The sequence below is a fragment of the Mus caroli genome, unplaced genomic scaffold (genome assembly GCF_978045245.1).
Source record: "Mus caroli unplaced genomic scaffold, Mus_caroli_1 scaffold_3, whole genome shotgun sequence".
In the NCBI taxonomy this organism is placed as follows: domain Eukaryota; kingdom Metazoa; phylum Chordata; class Mammalia; order Rodentia; family Muridae; genus Mus; species Mus caroli.
In genome coordinates this window covers 107121899-107149475 of record NW_028227258.1, presented here as the reverse complement: position 1 = coordinate 107149475, position 27577 = coordinate 107121899, and the positions used below count along the sequence as shown (strand labels likewise).

Sequence of the window (27577 nt, the reverse complement as noted above, 5' to 3'; positions counted from 1 at the left end):
GCTGCAGAGCAGTAGACGCCATGGCCGACCGGATCAGCACTGGGGAGCTAGGCCGGAGGCCGGGGCAGGTAGGACCTAGCGGGAGGCGGTTGTGAGCATCACCCGCACCTAGAGCTGCAGGCCCAGCCCTGCAAGGGCTCACCCAGGACAGGCTCCATCAAGGGCCTGGGGCCGCGTGCTCCTGAGTGGGGATGTTAGCTCCCGCAAGCAGGCCCCAGGGCCAGCCTTCGAACCCCTGACCCTGGAGCTCGGGAACAGAACCCTGCGGGAGGGTCTTGGAAGTGGGAGACCCGGAGTTGAGCTTTGCTACGCGGGGAAGGTTTGGGCTTCAGGAACGGAACGCGCATTCATCTGCGCTTATTTCCGGCTTTCCTGTCCCTGGACTGTTGGCCTCGCGAAGATGGCGACCCGAAGTGGCCTTGCTCAAACAAAGCCTGTCTGCCAGTGTACACAGGGCAGTGTCCGCCCCCGGCAGACAGAGGTCCCAGAAACGCACCTCGATCAGACCCTTGGAGACTCACAGGGTAGTACTGGATTATCTCAGGCCGGGTGACTTTTGCCCACGATGGCCGCACTTTCATGGCCGAAAGGGTTGCGGTGAATTCTAGGCCTGGTCTGGGCAATGGTGTGAGGCCCAGCTTTTAAGACAAAACAAAACAGCAGGAAAACGGATGGCCTGGCTAGAGAAGCATAGAGGGCCATTACTCACCCTGGAAAGCAAAGACGGTGGAGGTATCTGTTGTTCACAGATCTTTTTGGACAAAACGAAGGGACACTTCGTACCTAGATGAGTTGTTAAAATTCCCCAGGAGCCTTTGTCTGCTTAGTCTTCTGACCCCTTAAAAACAAGTTTCTGGAAACCGAATTATTTCTGTAGGTCGTTTAACGGGATTCGAGGATTCTAGGCGAGGGGTTTGTGCATGCGCGAAAGCTCTAAGGAAAGGGACTTGAGTGGCGCTGGACGAAGCAAGGCTGCGCAAGATGGAATTCTGAGTAAAATACCTGCCTGTCTAGAACACAGAGAGGTGTGGATCCTGACACTACGTAGTGTGAATTCAGAGGACCGCTGAATTTTGTGGTCCTCTGAAAAAACAAAACAAACAAACAAACAAACAAAACAAAACAAAAAAACCCCAAAAAACAAAAAACAAAAAAACAGCAGCTTGCTCCGTCTCTCCAGATAGAATTAAAACCTTAGCTTTCTGGGAAACAGGGAAGCCAGTGATTGCCCTCTGAGAGCTCAGGCCTAGGCAGCCGCTGCTGCTGCTGATTGTCGGCGCTGCTCTCCGTGATAAGAGTGACATAAATAACAGCTCACTAAAACGAAAGAGTGATTTGTTCTAAGCACTTCAGCACCTGCTGTTACTAATTAAGGGTTTAGAACGCCACCGATTGCAGATGGAAATCTAGAGCCTCAATCGTAGAGACTGCAGTGCCCTGGTTGTGAGGTCAGAAAGGAGACAGAGTAGATAAGGATATTGGCTGTGGTGCGGCCTTATAAAACTGCCCATAATTAAAGAATGGGTGGCAGGGTATTAATGGGGCATATCCCAAGAGAGCATGGGATTTCATTTTCACTTCATTTTTTTTTAAATTTCCCAATGAATATGTATTTTTAAGTACACTAAGCAATTCATACAGAAAAAAACTTGCTGTCAAATGAAATCTAGTCGATTGTGTTCTTAGGTAGAAATCGTAGGGTTGCTAAAATGCAATTTTGCAAATGAGAATATGCTAGGGTTTTCCATTTCTTTTATTATAGGCAGGCTTTATTTATTGCCTGTGTTCAGATGTTACGCCATCAACAAGATACTAAGTAAATATTCAGATTAATGTTGCGCATACTTTATTTGCTAAATTTACATGACTGAATAGTGGACTTGCCTGGCATCCTTGTGTTCTAGTCTGTGTGACTGCTGACACCCTGAGTACATTGTAGCTCTGATCTCCTCGGTCAGGGAAAGAAGCTCAGATCTTTTGGGAACGGCTCTGTTTTGTACTGCGTGCCTCGGCACATACCACTCAGCAAACATTAGACTCCTGCACAGAGCATGGCTTCCCATGCTGCCGCTCTCCCACCCCTGTCTGCTTTCCCTCCCCAACTCCTCAGTCCCTCCCTTTGTCTCTGTTCTAGCTCTTGACTCTTCTGCACAAAACTGGGGATGCTCAGAGTGGAGCCTGGGAGGGTACTCATGTAGTTAGAGCACCAGGTACCACCTAGAAAAAGGTTCAAATAGGTAACTGCTTCTCTGTTCTCTGCCCTTCTCAGAGCCCTGGGATTCAGGATGTGCAGAGAACAGAGCTACCTAGAGCTGTCTTTGCTGCCCAGCCTAAGTGCATCCTCCCTGTAATTCCTTTTCTCATCCTGTCTGGATGGGTGTGTGTGTGTGTGTGTGTGTGTGTGTGTGTGTGTGTTGTGCTCAGGTTTGGTATTTAAGAAAATATAGAGGTGTCTACCATGCACTGTGGGTTTGCCCTTCAGATGCAGGTCATGTCCCTTACATAGAGCCAGCAGTGATACCTGGCAGGAACCAAGAGGCAGATGCTGGTCTCTGCCTGGAAGCCTTTGCTCCCTTGGCTCCACAGCAGATTGGAGTGGGTTGGTAACCAAGGCTCACACACTGTTCTGCACTCACACGCATGCCACATACACACTCACACCCAACATACACACCACATCCAGATATTATGTACATACCACATAAACACATACCAAATACATACTCAGCAGAAACATTCATATCATTTAGGGTTACCTTATCTGTATTATGTAGATTATGTTTGCACATTTGTAGTCGCTTCTACTAAATCCGTTATTTAAAAACAACAGCAAGGCTATAACCCTCATATAACTGCTCTCACAACCACTTATTACCGAGCGTTACAGCACCTTGGCTTTAGGGGTTTCCGGAAGGTTCTGGAATCGAATCACTCGTGTAATTACAGTATCGTTGGACAGCAGACACTAATGAGGTGCGCCTGAAATGCAACTGGTCCTATGGTATGGTTTTCAGAGGAAGTCAAAGAGATCAGAAGGGCCTTGGTGTTCTACCTATGTCACTGCAGTTTCCAGAAGCTGAGACAGGAGGATAGCATCTTTAAAGCCAGCCTGGGCAATATACCAAGGGTGTTGTCTCAAATAATGAATGAATGAATGATTTTTAAATGAAAAGGTTATGGTGTGTTTTGAAAATATTAGGGTATTTGAGGAAAATCGAAGTAAGTTTGGTGAAGCAGGCTGATTTTAGATTCAAAAAACCAAACCAAACCAATCAAACAAACAAAAGGCCCCACACGTTAACGAGTGGGCATTTTTTGTCTTTTCTGATGTTGGTGGGTGTTGGTGAGTGGCTCCTGCCTGTGGAGTGAGCATAAGTGCTTCCTCCACCTCCTCTGTTCTAAACTACACAGCAGAAGGCACTTTTGAAATAATGAAGCCTCCAGCCAGTAAATATCACAGAATAAGAAAGGGAGGGGCCATCCTAAGTTAAAACCTAAGGAGACTTGGCTACAGAATGCAATGCATGGTTCTTGACAGAATCTTTTTTTTTTTAAGATTTATTTATTTATTATATCTAAGTACCCTGAAGTTGTCTTCAGACACACAAGAAGAGGGCGTCAGATCTCATTACAGATGGTTGTGAGCCACCATGTGGTTGTGGGATTTGAACTCAGGACCTTTGGAAGAGCAGTCAATGCTCTTAACCACTGAGCCATCTCTCCAGCCTTCTTGACAGAATCTTGATGGCAACACAGCAGTTTCTTTCATAACCTGAAAAATCTGTAGTCAGACTTAAAATCTAGACAGCGATGGATCACATGTCCACTCAGAGGAAGGCTACATCTCTAAGACAGGGAGAGAAGAGAGGTTGGGGTGAAGCAGAGGGTGGACAGGTCCACACGTGTGCAGAGGCTGATCGCCTGCTGTGGAAGTAGCTGCATGCAGAACACCTGGAGCAAGGATGCTTTAGTTCCAGGATATGCCTGTGAACTGTTCTCTATGGAAAATGAGCTGCACGTGGAACTCAGGTTCCCAGCGTGGGGAACTGCCAGTCCGCTGTGTGGCCAGGAACAGGCACAGCCACACAGCACTAGGCTCTGCTCTTCAGCCTTTTTTCCAGTTTACTGCTCACAGTAGACCCAAATCATATTCACAGCTACTCAGTCCTTGATTCATTACATTTTTAGACGTAGAGAGCTGCACCAGTTACATACATCGTGAACTGCTTGATTATGACATTCACATCCCAATGTGTTGAAGTGAGAAGGTAGAGCTGTTCCAAGGTGATTAGGTCACAAAGGTACATTGCCATTAGGAATAAGATTAGTGGTCCTGAAAAAGAGGCCCACGGTGGACTTGTCAGCCCTTGTACTGTGTGCTCTCACATGGTACCATGTGTAAGCACACTATACATGGCTTTCTCAGAACCAGAAATCAGACCTTCACTCCATGCTGGGCCTGCCAACACCTTAATCTTGGACTTTCCAGTCTTCAGAGTGGCAAGAAATAAATTTGTTTTGTTCACAAGCAGCCTTGTTTTGGTGCTTTTAAAAAGCTGGAGAGGCTAAGACAAAAGAGAATACAAATAAATTTTTGAATCCTAATTTGCAAGGCTGAGGAGATAGCATGGTTGATAAAGTGCTTATGTGTAAGCACGAGGATTTAAGTCCACCTACGACGTAAAGACCAGGCATAGGCATTCCTGCAACCCTCCTACTCCCCTGAACTGGGAAGGCAGAGACAGGGAGCCCCTGAAACTCACTGGTCAGCCAGTTTAGTCAAATCTGTGAGCTCCGGGTCAGTGAGAGACTCTGCCTCAAAAAAGGAGATGGAGAACAGCAGAGGAAAAGATCCCATACTCTATCCACCGCATGCAGGCATGCGCACGCACGCACAGGCAGTCCCACGTGAACACAGAAGGCAAGACTGTGTGTTTGTGCAGTTCTAGCTCTGTTGAAGTGGAGATCTGGGGATTCCTGGCCAGCCACCCTATCATACTTAGAAAATTCCAAGCTCAATAAAAGACTGGCCCCAAAACTCAAGGTGGACAATACCTGAAAAATGACACTCAGAGCTGTCCTGTGACCTCCACACATAGATGTGCATGCATGCACACGCAGAGACACAAGTAAAATCTGAATCTGTATATTCAGAGAAGTAATTACATCCTAAAATAACGGGTTATTTAGAAAATAAAACCTTAAAAACTCACAATCCATATTACACTCAGTACTTTTAAAGGACCAAAGACCAAGAAAGCTTTCTGGAAAGACTATTCTGTCACAGAGATGTGGAGAGAAAGACTCTACCTGGGTTTCTAGAATTTCACAAGATCCCCAAAGAGGGAAAGACAACAGAGAGGAGAAAGTGATCTGCGATTGAAGAAATATGATCTGTTTCCAGAACAGGTAATAAGTGCTTATCCTCAGACACAGAAGATAAAAAAAAAAAAAAATCCAACACGAAATCACCCAAAGAAAGCCAAGTTGCTTGCTGCCTTCAACTACCACTCTGAATATCACAAGGTGATGAACCATCATCTTCAAAGTTCAGAGACAGTGATTTTGACCCAAATCAGCTAGAGCTAGCCCTGACCTGTCAGAACACCGTGACAGTATTTTCAGGCAAGAAGAATCTCATGAGCCTGTACTGAAATTCAATAAAGTAGATCCCAGGAAGGAGCAAATATAAGGAACAGTACAGGTCAAGAAATGACAACAAAAGTCATTATGTATAAATATTAATTATAAATACCAAAAAATCAAACTCTTAAATCCCAGGCATTCCCAGCAGAAGTGCAGCCTTGTATAGAGAGAGACAAGGGTCTCACTGCAACCCATGGTTTGCATGTGACCAAGGTTTGTTACGACCAAGTCCCAACACACAACCATAGTCTCACTTTAAGCATTATGAAATATTTTTGTATAAGAATTTTGCCTGCACGATGTTTATGCATCTTATGTGTGCCTGGTGCCTATGAGGCCAGAAGAGGGCACCATTTCCCTTGTGGAGATAGACAACATCTATAAGCTACCACAGGGGTGCTGAGACCAAATCTGGGTACTCTTTAAGGGTGGGCAGGGTTTTTAACGATTGATTTTTTAAAATAACTTGTTCTCTGGAATGTGTTTTTAACCCAGATCAGTCACGTGTGACTCGCTGATATGCCTTTCTCACAAAATCCGTATTCCAGGAGAAAAGTCTGATTAGGAAGTTGGGTCAAAAGAACTTGACCTGTTGCTGGGTGGTGGCTCATGCCTTTAGACCCAGCACTCAGCAGGCAGAGGTAGGCAGATCTCATAAGATCAAGGCTAGCCTGATCTACAGATCGAGTTCCAGGACAGCCATGGGTACACAAAAAAAATCCTGTCTCCAAAAGGCTGGAAAGAATAATAATAATGATAATAATAATAAGAAGAAGAACCTTACCTGTTAATGGAATAAGAGAGAAGTGTTTAGGGAAACCACACTATAATGGCCTTAGCGGGCAGGATCTTAACAAAGTACAGGATGCTCAGACCCAAGCCCAGGCCTGGGCATGGAGGCAGTGAAGAGCTTCCTGCCCTCGAGTGCTTAGGGTCAACTGCCCTGCTCCTTGAGTTGTCACTCTTGTTTGGTAGTTACATGTCACCTCTATTTTCTTCCTTCTCTTTTAGGGCAGAGTAAATCTTTTGCTGGTTGGAGATGCCACAAGATACTTCCTGGCTGGCTCTATGCAGAAATTCTTTTCTAGCACAGCACAGATCACCCTGACCATTAGCAATGTGAAGAAGGTAGCCGTGCTTTTGGCTGCTAACTCGTTTGACATAATTTTCTTGAAGGTGACTTCCACCCTAACTGCAGAGGAGCAGGAGGCTGCCAAGTTAATTAGGTAAAAATTTCCAAATCTTGACATTGTCCTTAAAATTGCTTTTAAAACCTATTTCTTAAATACATAAGATATATTGAGATATTAAGTATATGATATAATATATTAATATACTTGATTGATATACGATATATTGATATACTTGACATCAAATTGTCCACTGTGAGTTTTAAGATAAGCATATCTTCATGGGTAGACGTTTCATAGTGCAGTCAGTTCTCTGGCTGATTTGACATGTCATTGTACGAGTTAGCATGGCAGTCTGAGCAGGAATAGGCAGGAGAGACATCAGAGGCATTGATTGATCATAGATTATACATTATTTGGTGTATAATGCTGATATTACTCCCATAGGTATGCTTTTTAAATAACTGTCATTACGATGGCTCCTCTTTTCAGAGTTTATTAAGAGTTCTGGTGGATATTAAAGCAAGTGAGCATTATCAATTCTTTAATGTTGAAATATCTAGTCAGAATTGAGTGATTCCTGCTTATGATTCTAAAAACAACTTGACAAAAATTCAAAATTCTACTTTCTTTTCCTTGCATTATTTGGGCTTTTTGGGGGGAGGACCTGGGGGGGTCTTTTTTTTTTGGTCTTAAATTATATATGTATATCTTTTTCAAACACACACAGAGGTATTTGTTTTAAGGGGGTTTTAGTTTTATGTAAGTTTCCCCAATCCAGATTTTACTGATTTTATTCCTATAGTGGTCTTGACATGTCCTCCGTTCCTCAACCTTTCTCAAACTAATGAGGAGTTTGAAAGAAATGTGGATTCAGTTTAGGTTATCTTCTTTAGTTAATAAAGAGAGTCCATCCCATCCTCACTGATTTGAGATGCTGAGTTTGAAATATTGTGCATCATTTTAAATTCTCAAAGTTAAAGGCGTCTATAGTTCTGTTGCTAGTAAGTTAAGGCCTTGAGTCTGGTCTTTCTGACTGATTATTTTGCTTCATTGTAACACTTTCCCCTCAGATCTGGCAAGAAGAAAAACACACATTTGCTGTTTGTTTTTGTAATACCTGAAAGACTCAGAGGTATGTATGTGACTGCCTGCTATAACATGGGTTTCATTTCCAGGTAGAAATGACCAGGTTTGTGGTAACATGGTTTCTGTAGGCTATGTTTCAGAATATGGAGCTGACATTAGTTTCAGTGAGCCGCTGACCTTGGAAAAAGTGAACACGGTGATACACTACTGGAAAACGTATTTCACAAATACGGGTGAGTTAGAAATGCATTCGTAAAGCTTTAAAATGCTCATTAACATTCTATAAACCATGTTTGCACATCTCTAAATTGATCTCCCACTTAAGCCTTTTATTGTGAATTAACAATTTGCTATGTATTTTATAAGAGTATATATTTAATCATAGCCAGGAAATATGTGTAAATAGAGGAAAAATTTTTGTTTTTATTTGCAAAAGAAGCTGAAATGTTCAGAAATTTCAAATGAGTTAGTTGCACGATAGCTGTGTGATGAAGGGTTCTGTTTGTTTTTGGTTTTGTTTGGGATTGTTACTGTGTCTTTTCATTTGGTAACTTAGCTACCACCATATCTTTGTTTTTAAAATATGATTGATCAGGCTACTTCATTACAGAGATATCCAAAAAGTAGGGCATTAACCTGGAATTGCACAGTAACTCCCTTGCAAAACACTTCGTAATTATTTACCTCTTTCATGCATAAAGGGTCATTCTTTCTCTTTCATATTTTTAGATACAAAGCATTAATGACAATGCCTCAAATAGATCTCTTCTTTGTAATCCTCTTACCTATTGGATTGTGTGCATTGCAACATTTAAACATTAATTAAATTAGCTCGTCCTAAAGGGGCAGTAGGTTAGCCTCCAACTCCTGGAATTCATGTAGTTCAATAATTATTTTTGCTTGATAGAGGTTGGGATACTAGCTAGGAAATCCCTCAGGATTAAGTCCATATCACATGGAGAACATTGGGCAAGGAGTGGAGAGTTTTTGCTATGTCATACGAGTAAAATCTGGAGACCTAAGATAAAGTTTGATGGCTGTATGGATATATATACTGTATGGATATTTGTGACTTATTGAGATGAACCATTTTAAGTGTTTTCAACACATGCACAAGAAAGTAATTATGGAAGGTGATGAACATACTAACTTGACTATGCTATTTTTATATTATATATGCGTATCAACTAGACACACTGCAAATACACACACACACACACACACACACACACACACCCCACATTCACCATTATATTTCTATAACGCAAGAAACCTTTTTAAAATTTAACTTTCAAATGTTCTTGAACCACACTGAGGACTGTTATATATGTTTACATTCTAGAGTCAATGTGTCTGCCTCTTTATAGTGCTAGCTTTCAATAGTCAGAGTCGTGAGTTCTCTTTGTAGCATCTTCTCTCACCATGCCATCTTCCCCAAGCCCTACCCAGTGTGGCTTCAGAGTTCTTCCTGGGTATGACTAAGCCTGTGGTCAGGGCCCCTTTGCAATCTCTGCTCTGGACTTCAGTCAAACAGCAGCTGCCCATCACCTGTCCCGCACCTTTGATGGATCCCAACCATTTTCCAGTTGGTTTATCTTTGGTCCGAGGACTAACAGCTGCAGAGTTTTTATGGCCCCGAGGCCACAATTTGACAGTGCAGTTGCTTGACATTTACTTATAAATAGGAAGGTGATAAATAAACTCAGTTGGGGACACTTTATAAAACATGTCGCTTGGTTAGAAGGTTCTTACTGGTAAGAGGATGTCCTGGGGTGCAGTGTGTGCAGCCTTTCATTAAAACTTTCTAATCTTAGTGGTTTTATGCTTCATGGACTGAACCCTATCACTTGCTTTCTATTTTTAAAACCCTGCTTTGTAAAAATAATTGACAGTGATTTTATGCTTAAAACGAGCCTCTTTCCAAACTTTCAATAGATATGGAAAACACTGAGTTGCCTCCAGAATGCCAGCTGTACTTCCAGACGTCCCGCAGTGAACTCGGAGGGCCTTTTTCTACAGATATGTTTCTTTGGTTAGTTTTTGTTTTTTTAAATTTTTTTTCAACTTTTCCATGTCACCTATGTTTACCATGTACATTTTACTAAAAGATACTGCAGAGAACTTAATAATAGGAGACCAGACCAACTGCAGAGCACGGTGCAGAGAGAAGGGCTCTTCCTAGGAAGACAGGTGACAGCCTTCTGTTTCAGATTCTAGGGTGGAGATCATGAGTATACCTCATAAGATGATTCAACTCATCATCAGAAAGCACACTGATGTTCAAATAAAATAACAGCAGACTCCCTCTTTTTCAAACACACGTTCAAAACTCTGATATTTGCACAAGCACAGCCTTACCTAATCTTGTCCCCATTGTGTTTTGAACTCAGAAACTCAAAACTTCAACTAGTTTCAGATATCCCATGAAGGAAGGGCTTTGTTTTGTTTCATAGGGCAATCTCTCTCTCTCTCTCTCTCTCTCTCTCTCTCTCTCTCTCTCTCTCTCTCTCTCTCTCTCTCTCTTTCCCTCCCTCCCTCCCTCCCTCCCTCCCTCCCTCCCTCCCTCCCTGTTTCTCTGTCTCTCCATCTCCCTCTGTCCGTCTCCCTCCACCCTCTGTCTCTGTCTCTCTATCTTTCTGTGTCTTGCTTGTTCTCCTGCAGGCGTTGACCTTGGGTCAGACTCTTCCTTTGTTAGCTTTGCATGTAGGATAAAAATCAGCTTTGTGTGGCTGCTGCCCTCTCTTTTTACACCAAGGCCATTTTAAATAGAGCTTAGAGCACAGGGGTGGACAAATGCTGAAACCCATGGATGCTGATGATGGTGAAAATTCTGAGTCGGGCACTTCTAGAATGTGTAGAATGTAGCCCTCTGCTGTGTAGAAGAACAAGGGAGGGGCTTGGCAGCCAGTTCTGTGGCAAACCAAAGATGACTTCACTTAAGTGACACATGGATAGCAAAAGCTTTGTGAATCTTATTTAGCAGCTGAGCCTCAAAGAGCTTTTTGGGACGATGGCCCCTTATCTGGCCTATGAGGTAGGGAAGGGCATTGTGAGGTTTCATGAATTTCATATGCTACGTTGAAAGCATTCTCAGTGTCTACTAACTTTGAAGTTTTCTTTATCCTCCCTCATAATCAAAGTAAAATTTCCAGTCAAGTTTTGCCCTTATGGATAAAGAACATGGAATTACAGGGCTAGAGAGTAATAAAGTACTTGTTTACAAGCAAGGACATGAGCTTCAGACCCAGAACTCAGATACAAAAGCTTTAAGGCCTGAGTGCTTAGAATCCCAGCACTGGGGAGGTGAAGACAGGAGGAGGCTCCTTGAGGTGCCAGCCAACCTAGGCCACTGGGTGAGCTTCAGACCAGTGAGAGACACTGGGGAACAGTGCCTGAGCAAAGACACCAAGGTTGCTCTCTCTCTCTCTCTCTCTCTCTCTCTCTCTCTCTCTCTCTCTCTCTCTCTCTTGCCCCATACACACACACAATTATTTTTCAAAAATTTAAAAAAATATATAAAACAGTACAAAAGGGGCCTGTAGAGATGGCTCAGCAGTTAAGAGCATTGGCCATTCTCCTAGAGGAACCAGGTTAAGTTCCCCACACCCAGTCACCCTGTCTGTGACTCCAGTTCCAGGGGTCCTATTCCCTCTTTTGGCATCCCTAGGGTCCAGACACACATGTATTACCTATATACCATAAAATAAAAATTAATAAAATAGTTCAAACCATAAAGTTCTAGATCTCAACCTTCCTAATGCCATGGCCCATTAATACAGTTCCTCATGTTGCAGTTTACCCTAACCATAAAATTATTTTTGTTGCTTCTTCCTAATTAACTTTGCTATAGTTATGAATGTAATGTAAATATTTTTGGAGATAGAAGGTTGTCAGAGGGGCAGAGTCCCACAGGTCTAGAACCACTGTTCTAGATAGCAGAGTCAGAACAACATCCATTAAATGACAAAATTTAAAAGGAGAGAAACCTTCCTTTGCTGATCAAGCTAGAACAGAACATGTAAAGTTGCTCTGTTCTTTTCTCTTTAATGGACCTTAACTTTTAAAAATGTAGTTCATGTGTTTGGGTGTGTCTTCTGCACATATATCTATGTGCCACAGACATATTATGCCCTCAGAGGCCAAAAGAGAGCATCAGATACCTTGGAAATGAAGTTACAGATGGTTATGAACCACCATCCACCATATGGGTGATGGAAATTGAATCTAGGTCCATCCAGTGCTGTTAATCACTGAGCCATTTCTCTAGCCCCATAAGCCTTTTAAAGGGTAAATACAGCTGTGGTGTGATTTACAGTGGGACTGTAAGACCCAGTAGAAACAATTGTGAGTAAAAACTACATTCAATCTGCCTGCCATCATAGCTTGCCCTGTAACAGCCTTAGAACACTTAAAGTTAGTTCACAGTTGAGTAGGAGCCATCTTAATCAGTCTGCTATATAGCAGGTTGTCTACGCATCACCTAGGATAGGTAATTATCAAATACAGCTGGAGGGAGAAATGGACTGGTGGGTGATGCTTTTACAACACCATGAAGTTAAAAAATGTGTTGCCAGTGACTGCTTGGAATTTAGAATAGCCATGACTGATAAGACAAGACTGTCTTAGTCCTGATTATATTTGTATTTAATCAGTGCATTTTAGAATTTTAATCATCGGATTTATGATATTTTGAGAACTGAAGGAAAAGATTCTGTACCAAATGTGTCAGGTACAGTGATTTTAATATATTCCCCTCTTTTGTATGAGGCAGGAGACACTCTCTGGCTGATTAGTGAATTACTGCTTGAAATTGACAGAAAGTTGCCCGGCAATCTTTCTCTTTAATATGTGACATGATTCTCGCTTGTAGCTCTGAACTGCTGAAGAATGACGCTAGACTTGGATTAAAGGCCCCGTTGTCGAGTCTAGACAAAAGCAAACAGGCTTCTTTTCTTCACTCAACCAAAGAAAAGCTGAGACGGTGAGTGGCCGTGGAACCTGTGGTCGCTGGGTTATTTCTTCACACAGAGAAACCACTTCCACAGATCCCATAACTTTCAAACTTCTAAAAGTCGGGATGAAACTAGTGAATGTGACCACTGAACATATGCCACCCATCCTGCATGTGGTCACCGAGAGGGACTAAAGAGCTGAGTCGGTGCCACTGCCACAGCCTGATGGGAGAGCAGTAACGATTCTAAGTGGTGGGAATAGAAGTATTCATTTTCAGTTCCCCTAAGTTCCCTGTGTATTCAGAAGTTTTCTTAATACACACCGAACATATGCAACGGCATTTTTCATTGTGAAAGTGACATACATCTATCTAGCAGAACTATAGAAAAGGCGGAAATTATTGTCAACAGCTGAGTCAGCTATAGATAACAATGGCTTAATGTCTTTGCTTTCAGCCCGTTTTGTATTTCATTCTTGCTTCTAACATATTATTCCCACTGCCAATGAAATTCTGAAGATCTGACTTGCCATAATTCACTATTAGGCAACTTCTCGTACTCAACTGAGACTGTGCCCACAGAGACTCTGCTGTGTGTTTTATCTTAGATTCTTTTGTAAGTGAAGTCTTTCTGTGTGAAACATTCAAAGCCTTCCAAGTGTCCAGCGTTGGCTCCACAGTGCTTCCCCGCTAGGATAGTTCTTGAGACAACTCTGCAGAGTCCCAAAGACCCCGAAGCCCATTAAAACTACCGCTTATTTTCTACCCTTACATATGCCAAATGAGAGATATTTTTAGTCTGTTTTTCTTCTATTCTGAAATTAAGAGAAATTTAGGGACTTTCCTAAGATTCCAGATAGTGATTGTTAGTTAGTCACCCTGCCCAGGTCAAGGCTGTGACTGGACAAAGCAAGTGCTAAGGGAGAAATGCCAAGGGCTTGAATCGATTTTGAATCAATTAGATCTACATCTTCCATGTGTCTCTCCTGAGACACATTCGAGATTTAGTGTCCTTTGGATGCTAGCCTGGACATTGCCTTGTTCATCTGTTTAGGAAAACTATCTTCTTGCTTTCCTCCCGCTCAGACCACAGCATGATCTGTGACACACACACAAATGATTTATTTCTTGGTAAAAATATGCTCCAAACCTAGATCCTGACTCTTCTGGCCCACTCAGCTTCTACTGTGAATTTACAAAATGATGTCTATATGTCATGTGATTCTTTCATGACGGCAGAGTGTCTGCAGATCTTCATGGGCTGAGCGGTGTGCTTGTACTGTCTGGGCACCACAGCAGTGGGCCTGGTTGAGGGAGCTGGGGCTGGCATGGCACAGACTCTGTACTTTGGCAGTTGTCCCTTTGAGCGGGGACCCTGGGGGTTTTGATTTCAGGAGCTGTGAATGGCTCTTGGCCGATGGGAACATGGCCTTCCTCTTAAACAGGGGTCAGATGAAGATAGAGACAGTCCATTTCCACAGAACCCCAGGAAAAAGAATTGTCCCTGCAGATAAAACAGAGGAGGTAACGCTTCGTTCTTTTCATACAACCATTTGTACAGAGAACGCATCAAGTCTTGCTGTGAGCAGCTGCGCACTCTCCTGCCATACGTCAAGGGGAGGAAGAGCGATGTGGCATCAGTCATTGAGGCCACAGTTGATTATGTGAAGCAGGTCCGGGAGTCTCTCTCTCCAGCCATTATGGCCCAGGTACTCAGTTTCTCAAGTCCTATTCATGCTTCCATTCAGCAGTTTTTATTTTTGTCCCTGTAACTGCACATCCACCTGTGTGTCTGTAGGTCTGTTTTACACGTGTTTCTGTAATTGCACATCATGTGCCTGTAGGTCTGTTTTACAGATGCATCTTTGTACTTGTTTAGATTACAGAAGCCATTCAGAGAAATAGAAGGTTTTCTAAAAGACAGATGCCCATCGAGCTGTTTCTTCCATTCTCAGCCACGTCACAGAGGTATGGCAAGAGCATGTGAATCCACAGTCTGTGTGTTGTTTTCCCTCCTTGTTCATGCTGGATGATGGTACAGGAACTGGAAACATACATATTTGTTAGGGATTCACGACTGTCTCCCACTGCCAGTTCTGATCATCTTATTACTGTGATGAACACATCCCGTATCCCTAGGGCTGTGGGCTTCCATCCTATGACACACACCCTGTTAGCCCTGAGAACCTTAAAATGGGGACTTTTGACTCCATCTTAGTGACTCTGCATGTCCAGCGGCGTCAGAATGGATTCTATAATCCTCTACAGGGGTTGAGGGCTATGGAGCATCTAGGACTAGTTAGTACACAGTCCTGAAACTCACAGGTACAAAATGTGACATGCCAAGGAATGACTTCCTCACTCAAGTCTTATAAGTCTATGCAAGCAAAGAGAAACAGAAACAACTTTTGAAGGATCCTCAAAGGTCCCAAGTACCACTACGTTATACTTAAATAATCAGTAGCTGAGACTTGTCAGGGTTTGTTAGATCTTGTCTAATAGAAAGGCTTTAAAGACCTTGGAGAGACGGCTTGGGAGTTCAGAGCACTTACTGCTCTTGCAGAGGACCTGGGTTCAGTTCCTAGCACACTCATGGCAACTTACAACCAACTGTAACTCAAGTTCCATAGGACCTGATGGCCTCTTCTGGTCCCTGAAGGAACTGCATAGGTATGGTACACTGATGTACATGCAGACAAACACTCATACCTATAAACACATCTTTTTTTTTAATTAGGTATTTTCTTATTTTACATTTCCAATGCTATCCCAAAAGTCCCCCATACACTCCCAGCCCCACTCCCCTACCTACCTACTCCCACTTTTTGGCCCTGGTGTTCTCCTGTACTGAGGCATATAAAGTTTGCAAGAACAAGGGGCCTCTCTGCCCAATGATAGCCAACTAGGCCATCTTCTGCTACATATGCAGCTAGAGACACGAAATCTGGGGGAGGGGGGTACTGGTTAGTTCATATTGTTGTTCCTCCAGTAGGGTTGCAGACCCTTTTAGCTTCATGGGTACTTTCTCTAGTTCCTCCATTGGGGGCCCTGTGTTCAATCCAATAGCTGACTGTGAGCATCCACTTCTGTGTTCGCCAGGCATCAGCATAGCCTCACAGCTATATCAGGGTCCTTTGCTGGCATATGCAATGGTGTCTGCATTTGGAGGCTGATTATGGGATGGATCCCTGGGTGTGGCAGTCTCTAGATGGTCCATCCTTTATTCTCAGCTCCAAACTTTGTCTCTGTAATTCCTTCCCTGGGTGTTTTGTTGCCAATTCTAAGAAGGGGCAAAGTGACCACACTTTGGTCTTCCTTCTTCTTGAGTTTCATGTGTTTTGCAACTTGTATCTTGGGTATTTTAAGTTTCTGGGCTAATATCCACTTATCAGTGAGTACATATCGTGTGAGTTCTTTTGTGATTGGGTTACCTCACTCAGGATGATGCCCTCCGGGTCCATCCATTTGCCTAGGAATTTCATAAATTCATTCTTTTTAATAGCTGAGTAGTACTCCATTGTGTAAATGTACCACATTTTCTGTATCCATTCCTCTGTTGAGGGGCATCTGGATTCTTTCCAGCTTCTGACTGTTATAAATAAGGCTGCTATGAACATAGTGGAGCATGTGTCCTTATTACCAGTTGGAAAATCTTCTGGGTATATGCCCAGGAGAGGTGTTGCTGGACCTTCCGGTAGTACTATGTGCAATTTTCTGAGGAAATGCCAGACTGATTTCCAGAGTGGTTGTACAATCTTGCAATTCCAACAGCAATGGAAGAGTGTTCCTCTTTCTCCACATCCTCGCCAGCATCTGCTGTTACCTGAATTTTTGATCTTAGCCATTCTGACTGTTGTGAGGGTTGTTTTGATTTGCATTTCCCTGATGATTAAGGATGCTGAACATTTTTTCAGGTGCTTCTCGACCATTCCGTATTCCTCAGGAGAGAATTTTAGTTTAACTCTGTACCCCATTTTTTAATGGGGTTATTTGATTTTCTGGAGTACACCTTCTTGAGTTCTTTATATATATATTGGATATTAGTCCCCCATCTGATTTAGAATTGTTAAAGATACTTTCCCAATCTGTTGGTGGCCGTTTTGTCTTATTGACAGTGTCTTTTGCCTTACAGAAGCTTTGCAATTTTATGAGTTCTCATTTGTCGATTCTCGATCTTACAGCACAAGCCATTGCTGTTCTATTCAGGAATTTTTCCCCTGTGCCCATATCTTCAAGGCTTTTCCCCACTTTCTCCTCTATAAGTATCAGTGTCTCTGGTTTTATGTGGAGTCCCTTGATCCACTTAGATTTGACCTTGGTATAAGGAGATAGGAATGGATCAATTCACATTCTTCTACATGATAACCACCAGTTGCGCCAGCACCATTTGTTGAAAATGCTGTCTTTTTTTCACTGGATGGTTTTAGCTCCCTTGTCAAGATCAAGTGACCATAGGTGTGTGGGTTCATTTCTGGGTCTTCAATTCTATTCTATTGGTCTACTTGTCTGTCGCTATACCAGTACCATGCAGCTTTTATCACAATTGCTCTGTAGTACAGCTTTAGGTCAGGCATGGTGATTCCACCAGAGGTTCTTTTGTCCTTGAGAAGAGTTTTTGCTATTCTAGGTTTTTTGTTATTCCAGATGAATTTGCAAATTGCCCTTTCTAATTTGTTGAAGAATTGAGTTGGAATTTTGATGGGGATTGTGTTGAATCTGTAGATTGCTTTTGGCAAGATAGCCATTTTTACAATGTTAATCCTGCCAATCCATGAGAATGGGAGATCTTTCCATCTTCTGAGATCTTTGATTTCTTTCTTCAGAGACTTGAAGTTCTTATCATACAGATCTTTCACTTCCTTAGTTAGAATCACACCAAGGTATTTTATATTATTTGTGACTATTGTGAAGGGCGTTGTTTCCCTAATTTCTTTCTCAGCCTGTTTGACCTTTGTGTAGAGAAAGGGCATTGACTTGTTTGAGTTTAATTTTATATCCAGCTACTTCATTGAAGCTGTTTATCAGGCTTAGGAGTTCTCTGGTGGAATTTTTAGGGTAACTTATGTATACTATCATATCATCTGCAAATAATGATACTTTGACTTCTTCCTTTCCAATTTGTATCCCCTTGACCTCCTTTTGTTGTCTAATTGCTCTGGCTAGGACTTCAAGTACTATATTGAATAGGTAGGGAGAAAGTGGGCAGCCTTGTCTACTCCCTGATTTTAGTGGGATTGCTTCTCACTTTTTTACTTTGATGTTGGCTACTGGTTTGCTGTAGATTGCTTTTATCATGTTTAGGTTTGGGCCTTGAATTCCTGATCTTTCCAAGATTTTTATCATAAAGGGGTGTTGGATTTTGTCAAATGCTTTCTCAGCATCTAACGAGATGATCATGTGGTTTTTGTCTTTGAGTTTGTTTATATAGTGGATTACATTGATAGATTTCTGTATATTAAACCATCCCTGCATCCCTGGAATGAATCCTACTTGGTCAGGATGGATGATTGTTTTGCTGTGTTCTTGGATTCGGTTAGGGAGAATTTTATTGAGTATTTTTGCATTGATATTCATAAGGGAAATTGGTCTGAAGTTCTCTATCTTTGTTGGGTCTTTCTGTGGTTGAGGTATCAGAGTAATTGTGGCTTCATAGAATGAATTGGGTAGAGTACCTTCTGTTTCTATTTTGTGGAATAGTTTGAGAAGAACTAGAATTAGATTTTCTTTGAAGGTCTGATAGAACTCTGCACTAAACCCATCTGGTCCTGGGATTTTTTTGGTTGGAAGACTATTAATGACTGCTTCTATTTCTTTAGGGGATATGGGACTGTTTAGGTAATTAATCTGATCTTGATTTAACTTTGGTACCTGGTATCTGTCTAGAAATTTGTCCATTTCATCCAGATTTTCCAGTTTTGTTGAGTATAGACTTTTGTAGAAGGATCTGATGGTGGTTTGGGTTTCTTCATGATCTGTTGTTATGTTTCCCTTTTCATTTCTGATTTTGTTAATTAGGATACTGTCCCTTTGCCCTCTAGTGGGTCTGGCTAAGGGTTTATCTATCTTGTTGATTTTCTCAAAGAACCAGCTCCTCATTTGGTTGATTCTTTGAATAGTTCTTCTTGTTTCCACTTGGTTGATTTCGCCCCTGAGTTTGATTATTTCCTGCCATCTACTCCTCTTGGGTGAATTTGCTTGTTTTTGTTCTAGAGCTTTTAGGTGTGTTGTCAAGATGCTAATGTGTGCTCTCTCTAGTTTCTTTTTGGAGGCACTCAGAGCTATGAGTTTTTCTCTTAGAAATGCTTTCATTGTGTCCCATAAGTTTGGGTATCTTGTGGCTTCATTTTCATTGAACTCTAAAAAGACTTTAATTTCTTTCTTTATTCCTTCCTTGACCAAGGTATCATTGAAGAGAGTGTTGTTCAGTTTCCACATAAATGTTGGCTTTCTATAATTTATGTTGTTATTGAAGATCAGCCTTAGTCCATGGTGATCTGATAGGATGCATGGGACAATTTCAATATTTTTGTATCTGTTGAGGCCTGTTTTGTGACCAATTATACGGTCAATTTTGGAGAAGGTACCATGAGGTGCTGAGAAGAAGGTATATCCTTTTGTTTTAGGATAAAATGTTCTGTAGATATCTGTTAAATCCATTTGTTTCATAACTTCTGTTAGTTTCACTGTGTCCCTCTTTAGTTTCTGTTTCCATGATCTGTCCATTGCTGAAAGTGGGGTGTTGAAGTCTCTCACTATTATTGTGTGAGGTGCAATGTGTGCTTTGAGCTTTACTAAAGTGTCTTTAATGAATGTGGCTGCCCTTGCATTTGGAGCATAGATACTCAGAATTGAGAGTTCCTCTTGGAAGATTTTACCTTTGATGAGTATGAAGTGCCCCTCCTTGTCTTTTTTTGATAACTTTGGGTTGGAAGTCGATTTTATTCGATTTTAGAATGGCTACTCCAGCTTGTTTCTTCAGACCATTTGCCTGGAAAATTGTTTTCCAGCCTTTAACTCCGAGGTAGTGTTTGTCTTTTCCCCTGAGATGGGTTTCCTGTAAGCAGCAAAATGTTGGGTCCTGTTTGTGTAGCCAGTCTGTTAGTCTATGTCTTTTTATTGGGGGAATTGAGTCCATTGATATTAAGGGATATTAAGGAAACGTAATTGTTGCTTTCTGTTATTTTTGTTGCTAGAGTTGGGATTCTGCTCTTGTGGCTGTCTTCTTTTAGGTTTGTTGAAGGATTACTTTCTTGCTTTTTCTAGGGCGTAGTTTCTGTCCTTGTTTTTTTTTTCTGTTATTATCCTTTGAAGGGGTGGATTCATGGAAAGATACTGTGTAAATTTAGTTTTGTCATGAAATACTTTGGTTTCTCCATCTATTGTAACTGAGAGTTTGGCTGTCTATAATAGCCTGGGCTGGCATTTTTGTTCTCTTAGTGTCTGTATAACATCTGTTCTGTCCATGATCTTCTGGCTTTCATAGTCTCTGGTGAAAAGTCTGGTATAATTCTGATAGGCTTGCCTTTATATGTTACTTGACCTTTTTCCCTGCTGCTTTTAATATTTTGTCTTTATTTAGTGCATTTGTTGTTCTGATTATTATGTATCCGGAGGAATTTCTTTTCTGGTCCAGTCTATTTGGAGTTCTGTAGGCTTCTTGTATGTTCATGGGCATCTCTTTCTTTAGGTATGAGAAGTTTTACTCTATAATTTTGTTGAAGATATTTGCTGGCCCTTTAAGTTGAAAATTTTCATTCTCATCTACTCCTATTATCCGTAGGTTTGGTCTTCTCATTTTGTCCTGGATTTCCTGGATGTTTTGAGTTAGGATCTTTTTGCATTTTCCATTTTCTTTGATTGTTGTGTCCATGTTCCCTATGGAATCTTCTGCACCTGAGATTCTCTCTTCCATCTCTTGAATTCTGTTGCTGATTATGTTTCCTGATTTCTTTCCTAGGGTTTCTATCTCCAGAGTTGTCTCTCTTTGGGTTTTCTTTGTTTCTTGTTCCCTTTTTAGATCCTGGTTGGTTTTGTTTAATTCCATCTCCTTTTTGGTATTGTTTTCCTGTAACTCTCTAAGGCATTTTTGTGTTTCCTCTTTAAAGGCTTCTAGCTGTTTACCTGTATCTTCCTTTATTTCCTTCTTAAGGTCCTCCATCATCATCATAAGAAGTGACTTTAGATCCATGTCTTGCTTTTCTGGTGTGATGGTGTATCCAGGACTTGTTATGGTGGTAGAGTTTGGTTCTGATGATGCCAAGTACCTTTGGTTTCTGTTGCTTCTGTTCTTACGCTTGCCTCTTGCCATCTCATTATCTCAAGTATTTGTTGTCCTCAATATATCTGATTAGAGCCTGTCTTTCCTATAATCCCAGTTGATTCAGGGCTCCTTAGAGTCCAGCTTTCTCTGTAATCCTTTGCTTGTGGGCTCCTGTGAACCTGAGATTCTGGGTGTGTCAGAGTTCTTGGCAGTCAAGTTCCTCTGAGACCCTGAGATACTGGTGTGACCAAGCTCTTTTTATCCTGGGATCCTGTTGTCAAAGATCCTGGGCATGTTGCAGTGCCTTGGAAGTGGTGTCTACTTTTAGGAGCGTGGAGCTGTCTGATCAGTGTTCCTAAGATAGTGTGGAAAATCCTCTAGGGACCTTGGGAGTGTCTGCCGACTATGAGCCCAAGGTGATCCGGTGCTGACGCAGACCGGAAGGGACTTGTGACCCTGGTCAGGCGGGGTTTTTTGTTTCCCTAATGCTGTCTCAGGTCCCACATGATTGGATTGGAACAGAAGTTGTGTTCCACTCACCAGAGGTCCTAAGATTGTGTGGAAAGTCCTCTAGGGACCTTAGGTGTGTCCGCCGACTCTGCACCCAAGGTGACCCAGTTAAACACATCTTTTAAAACACAGTTCAGAAAAGCCTTTGAATCCAGCACTGTTGGTATTGTCTACCTGGAGGGATGTGTGAAGTGAATCTTTCTTGTCTTCCCAGGGAAGATGCCATGCTGACCAGCGCTTTCTCACCTGTGCAAGAGATTCAGCTCCTGGCTGATCGGGGCCTGAATGTGTACTCCATGACTGCTGGAGGAGGAGCTTTGGAGGGAGCAGTGAGAGGTGAGCAGTGCCTAACACTGTAGCTCACAGAGCATGTGAAGAAAGGCTCTGCAGCCCCTGGCCCCCCTGACTCCCTATTCATCTCCTGTATAATCACGTGGTCACGTGGAGTTGAAACATTGCCCAGTGAGTCCTGGCTTCACCATCTTGAAGTACTTAAATTGAGTATTTTAGTTCCTTTTGTGTCACTGTGGCAGAATTCCTGACAGAGAGACCCCAGGAAGGAACCACTTAACTCCTAATGCTAGACGATTTAGTCTGAGATGGCAGAGACAAGCATGGCACCATTCACACAGTAGGATATCACAAAGCAGGGGACTAGGAATCAGAGCAGGATTTACATAGTAGAACTTATACCCATGTAGGGTTGGTTCTAAGTCCCTCTGCAGATACCAGCTCTTCAGAGTCTCAAGTCCCTTCTATAAAATGGAATATCATTTGCATATAAGCTGGGCATATACTGCTGCTTATTTAGAGTCTGTTGTGGGTTGGATGATACCTGATATACAATGTAAATGTACACAGATGGTTGTTACATTACATTGTTTAAAGAACCAAGTCTGTCCATGTTTTGTATAGCCTCACTGTAGTTGATTTTAAAACAGAGAACAAATCCTTTGACTCCATGGTTAGTTAATCCCCAGCTCGGTGATGCAGAGGACTGACCATGCTCACTGTATCAGTGCTGATGCTGTGCTGAGCATTTAGGACCTTCATTTATTTACTTCTCCCAGGCCTTTATTTAGAGGCTCTACTCTGAGTCCGTCTGGACCACCTAGTTAAAGGCACTCTTTCCTGTGTGTACACACAGTATAGCCCACTCTTTGCCCACGTTTCCACTTGGACTTGTCTTCAGGGTACTCACCACCTGTGCTCTTAACGTGTGTGCTTTGTTATTGGCTGCCTTCTTCCATTACAGTGCAGCTCCATGAAGGCAGGAAGTTTCCCCTCCCGCTTTATTCATAGCTATAGTTTTAGTAGAGCAACCACACTAGAGCAGTGGAGGTCAAGAAATACATATACTACAAATACGCATGTGGACATAGGCAACCCTCCTTCCAGAGGCCCTTCTGTTATATTTTTGGCAGTCTTTGGCATTCCCACATAGTTATGGAAATAATGGTGGGAATGAACCAAGCTGGAGGGAAAGAATCAAGGTCCAGTGTGTGGCTTTTAGTGTTCCTGAAGGCTACTCTCCTCATGGAGGAGCCAGTAAAATGCAGACCTTCTAATCGAGTGGCTGGTGCTGAGTGACAGGAAGTCTCCTGTCCTCAGTGCCTTTTGTAACTCTTTCTGATTCCTTCCCCCTAAGAATTGTGTTGTCGTGGTATCCCCCCGTGCTGGGAATATCCTTGACTTTCACTCTCCCAACTAATTGCAAAACTGTCTTCTGGTTCTCAGCTTGGCATCCCTGCCTCCAATGGCAGTGCATGGAGAGATGAGATGCAGTCCTTCTTTGTATGAAACTCAGTGGCAGACAGGATCACAAAAGCAAACTGCACTGCTTAGTGTGTCTAAGAGCACAATAGATGCCCCATGCCATGCACAGAGACATGCCATGCATGTCTAGGGGAACAGGGGCAGTTCTGGGACAAATGATATTTCTACGGTTGTGTCCAAAGTCAGAAGAGAAGGGGCCAACTTAGAACACAGCCCTCCTTGGTCCTGAAGTTAGGGAAATAAATGCAGGACACTTCAGTGGTCTATTTAGGCCTTTCTCTTTATCACCTGGGAGATTGGAGGAGACTAGGGGAACATAAAAGAATGCAATTAAGCTACTCAGAGTGCCCGTGGCTCAGTGTGACGTGGAAGGATTAAAGTGATCCAAATTAAGGTGGGGCCATGCTCAGGGCCTCTTAATGATATACCTTTATACAAAACACTGTTTATGTTCTGTAAAAACTGTTGATGACAGCATGTTCAGGATTTTCTGTACTTGAATGTTTTGTGAAATTACATCACCCAGAGAGACCACTCGGGGAAAGACACAGTTATGCTAGAACTGTATATAATTTTTCCCTCTAGATTGGTCATCCCATTTTTATCTCTTAACTTTAAAAAACATTTATCTATTTTATGTGTGCGAGTGTTTCCCTGCTTGTATGCATATGTACCATGTATCTGCAGTACCTGTGGAGGCCAGAAGAGGGTGTTGAAGCATCTGGAACTGGAGTTGGAGTTGTGAGCTGCTTGTTGTGTGTGCTGGAAACCTAGCTCAGTCCTCTACAGCAGTGGGCTGTGTTCTTAACACTGAGCCAGTGCTCCAGCCCTGGAGACTACTTTTAAAGCATTACATGTTTTACAAATCTTTGAATTCTAGCTACTTTGTAGAACTAAAATATAACTGTGTGTTGGTCTAACCTACTTTACTTGTAAGAAAAAAATAAGCCAAGTTTTCTTTGTAGCTTAATGTATTTATTTTTTGTGTCTTTGTTTTGTTTTGTTTCTCTCATGTTCTTCCTTGCTTTAGAGGCGTGGAGTTAGGGGTTCTATTGCTATGGTGAGACACCATGACCAAAACTCAGCTTGGGGGAGGGAAGGGTTTGTTTCATCGGACAGCTTGCATTGTAAGGCTGTTGGAGCAGGAGCTCAGGGCAGGAGCTTGGAGACCGGCACTGAATTAGAGGTCATGGAAGAGTGCTGCTCCCTGGCTTTTTCTTCTTGCTTCCTTCTAATCCCAGGACCGCTAGCCCAGAGCTGGCCCTCCCACATCAATAAGAAAATGTACTGTGGACTTGCTACTCTTTGGGAAGAATGTTCTTTATTGGGAGTCCCTTTTCCAAGATGACTCCAGCTTGTGTTGTGTTAACATAAAACTAACCAGAACAGATGGTCAGTTTGGTTATGATGGTAGCCAATCACACACACACACACACACACACACACACACACACACACACACACACACACACACACACACCGATGCCTGGCCTCTGAAATCTCTTGAGATACACGAATGCTAACCTGCAGTGTTTGTATCGAGCTGTTACAGGAATAGGCACTGGGTTATCCACCAGTGGTTAAGTGCAGTAGCTGTGTCAATACGAGGAAATGAGATAGAAAGCCATGCATTTCCAATACGGTAGTGAGAGCCACAGAGGTGAGCACAGTGCTCACAGATACCTGTTTTCCTTCTTGTTACAGGTCAGCCAGGCTCTGTTCCCGAGAGCTCTATTGAGGATCTTTATAAGACTCGCGTCCCCAGCACGGACCTCTCTCTGAATTCCTTCCACTCTGTCAAATACACTTCTGGACCTGTCTCTCCCCATGAGGCAGTTGCCAGGACAAATCAGAACATTTCCACTTATTTACCACCTACTGCACCCAGTGTGTCCAACTTTATTCCTCAGCACTGCAATGCCATGCTTTGCCCAGCATGCCCAACCAGTCCCAACTGCCTGGTAAGTGAGTAAGAGACTTCTGTGGTCTGTGGGTGACACTGGAACCTCTCAAGCCTCCAAAGGCCCTGAGCCACACTCGGCTGTTAATGCCCTGGTCTCAAAGCTCAGCTTGCACCACAAGAGCTGAGCTGGTTTCTAAGTCACTATGTGAACGGTGATAATTGCTGTAGTTAACCCAGTCCCCTATTCTCCACGCTGCAGACCCGGTGTCTGGATGTCTGCTGTCATGAATCTGGATGTGGCCTAGCTAGTCTAGCATTAGGTGACCAGGTGGAAACTGACTTTTTTGGATCTAGTTACTTCTCCCTCTCCTCTGTGCTTCTACTCGGAATTCCTTGGATGTGACAGCCCATTCTTTGTTCTTCATTCTCAGCTGACCCCTAACAGCCTCTGTTGTCTCTCGGCATCAGTAGATTCCCTCACTGGATTAAAACCCATCCTCTTTTTCCATTAGACAGAGTTCAAATACCGGTTTGTATGCACCAGTCATTTGGGCTCCATCATGCTTTGAATCTGTGCTTACTGGTATTTCTGGGGAAGTAGTGTCTACAGACATTATGCTCACACTCATGAAGTGTCCGGGATACAACCAGAGAAGCAGGCAGCTGTGGTATGGGTTGAAGCATGATGATAGAGGACATATAGTTGAGTTAGTTACTGCTGACCCATGGAGAAATACTTGCGGTCTAAGCCAAGATCTTGAGACAAAGAATTAACCTCCCAGGGGGTCTGGAATCAGAGCTGAGCAGAGAAGTGTGGGTGGCTGGCCAGCACTAGAGAGTGAAGGGCATCTCTTCACTTTAGTTTCTAGTTGCTGACATGTACTTACCTTATGTGTAGAGTTATCATAAAAATCATTATTTTTGTTATTTTCATTGTGTTTTGTTTTTTGAAATATGTATGTGTTCATGTTTGTGTGCATGTGTGTCTGTGTGCTCGCCACAGTGCACATGTGGAGGTCAGAGGACAACTCTTGGGAATTGTTTCTTCCTTTCTTCCCTGCTGAGGCTTCTCTCTTGTCTCTGCTGCAGTGCACTCCAGGCCATGAGCTTCCAGCCAGTTCTCGCGCTGCCTCGGCCAGCATCTTTCGTGGATTCCGTGCGTCAGATTCAGATCACAAGGCCTCTCAGCCACCTGCTCTGCCATCTCCGCAGCCTCACGACAGTAGTTACTTTTAAGAAAAATTAATATTTGAAAATATGTAGGTTTGGTTGCCTGATGTTAGTTTATTAACTTTCATGATGCAGAAATGCATTTGTGACATTGTAAGAATGGACTAAACTCAATTAATGTGCACTTCTCCCTCCCAACAGTCTGGGTGGTATTAACAGTCCATGTGTGGGGCTCATATTCTAGACCACGTGCCGGGCACAGTTGTTCAGTTGAGGAAGAAGGGACAAAGAAAGATACTTGAAATCTGCTGACCCCGTTGTCTGATAAATGTGCTAGAACCATCCAAAGGTGCATAGAAAGATTGTTGATGACAGTGAGAGCCTTGTGTTCTCAGGCATCTTCATCCATGTTGGGATTTCCCTGGCCAGAGAGCTGCAAGCAGCGGCAACCCAAGTGACCCACACACACATTAATTCTACCAAAAAGTAATTGTGACATTACTGTGAAAACCATACTACAAAGAAGGCCCATGTGGATGTAAGCGTCTACGGCCAGGCAGGCCAGCACGCATGGCTCCTGCAGCCTGGTGATTGGCTCTGTCATTGATTTCTGTTGGTATCTTTTCTAGATTGGCATTTGAAAGAGCCCCCTTCTTCCGTCATTATCCAAACTAAGATAAGCAGGAGATAAGGAGCGGCAGCCCTGCCCGGTTGGCGATGTGGGTAGATTGCTGTGCTTTCCGCTGGGTTTTACAGGCTTGTGAGTAGAATGGCAGCCAGGAGGCATTACTTTCCTTGCTGAACCCACACATTTCTGTCCTTTCCTTAACAGGGCGATTGAGCAACTGTTGGAAACAAGGGGAGAGAAGGATGGCTGTTTTATATTTCACTGAAATGTTCTTACACAAAAGTTTTATTGTTAAAGTGTCTAGGTTTACCCTGTAATCCATTGTTTTGTTTAATAAAATGTTTTCTCTTTTAATAATAGTGTGCAAGGAATTTGATTTCATTAAGCTTTTGAGAAACTTAATAATTACTTTGGCTTTTTTTCTGGTTATAAATTCTTTGAAGATGCCAAAATGACAAACTCTGTGGATTTGGGGTGCACGGTGTGAAGGATTGTGTCCAACAAAGGTTCTATG

At 42.7% G+C, this 27577-nt stretch overlaps 1 protein-coding gene across 1 annotated transcript; it reads left to right on the top strand.

The window, feature by feature from the left end:
* The first annotated feature begins 20 nt into the window (after window positions 1–20).
* Window positions 21–27235, top strand: Sohlh2 (spermatogenesis and oogenesis specific basic helix-loop-helix 2). Its single transcript, XM_021158008.2, has 11 exons — window positions 21–68; window positions 6658–6872; window positions 7850–7911; window positions 7994–8098; window positions 9801–9897; window positions 12736–12846; window positions 14378–14525; window positions 14696–14784; window positions 21801–21922; window positions 25067–25323; window positions 26355–27235. The coding sequence occupies exons 1-11, from the start codon at window positions 21–23 to the stop codon at window positions 26499–26501; spliced, it is 1401 nt and encodes a 466-aa protein (XP_021013667.1). The 3' UTR covers window positions 26502–27235.
* The last annotated feature ends 342 nt before the right edge of the window (window positions 27236–27577 follow it).

Excerpts from the sequence above, each read along its gene's own strand:
- Sohlh2 (XM_021158008.2), top strand. The coding sequence starts at position 21 with ATGGCCGACCGGATCAGCACTGGGGAGCTAGGCCGGAGGCCGGGGCAG. Across the intron at positions 9,898-12,735 it reads TCTACAGATATGTTTCTTTG|CTCTGAACTGCTGAAGAATG; the intron begins GTTAGTTTTTGT and ends TCTCGCTTGTAG. Across the intron at positions 12,847-14,377 it reads ACCAAAGAAAAGCTGAGACG|AGAACGCATCAAGTCTTGCT; the intron begins GTGAGTGGCCGT and ends CCATTTGTACAG.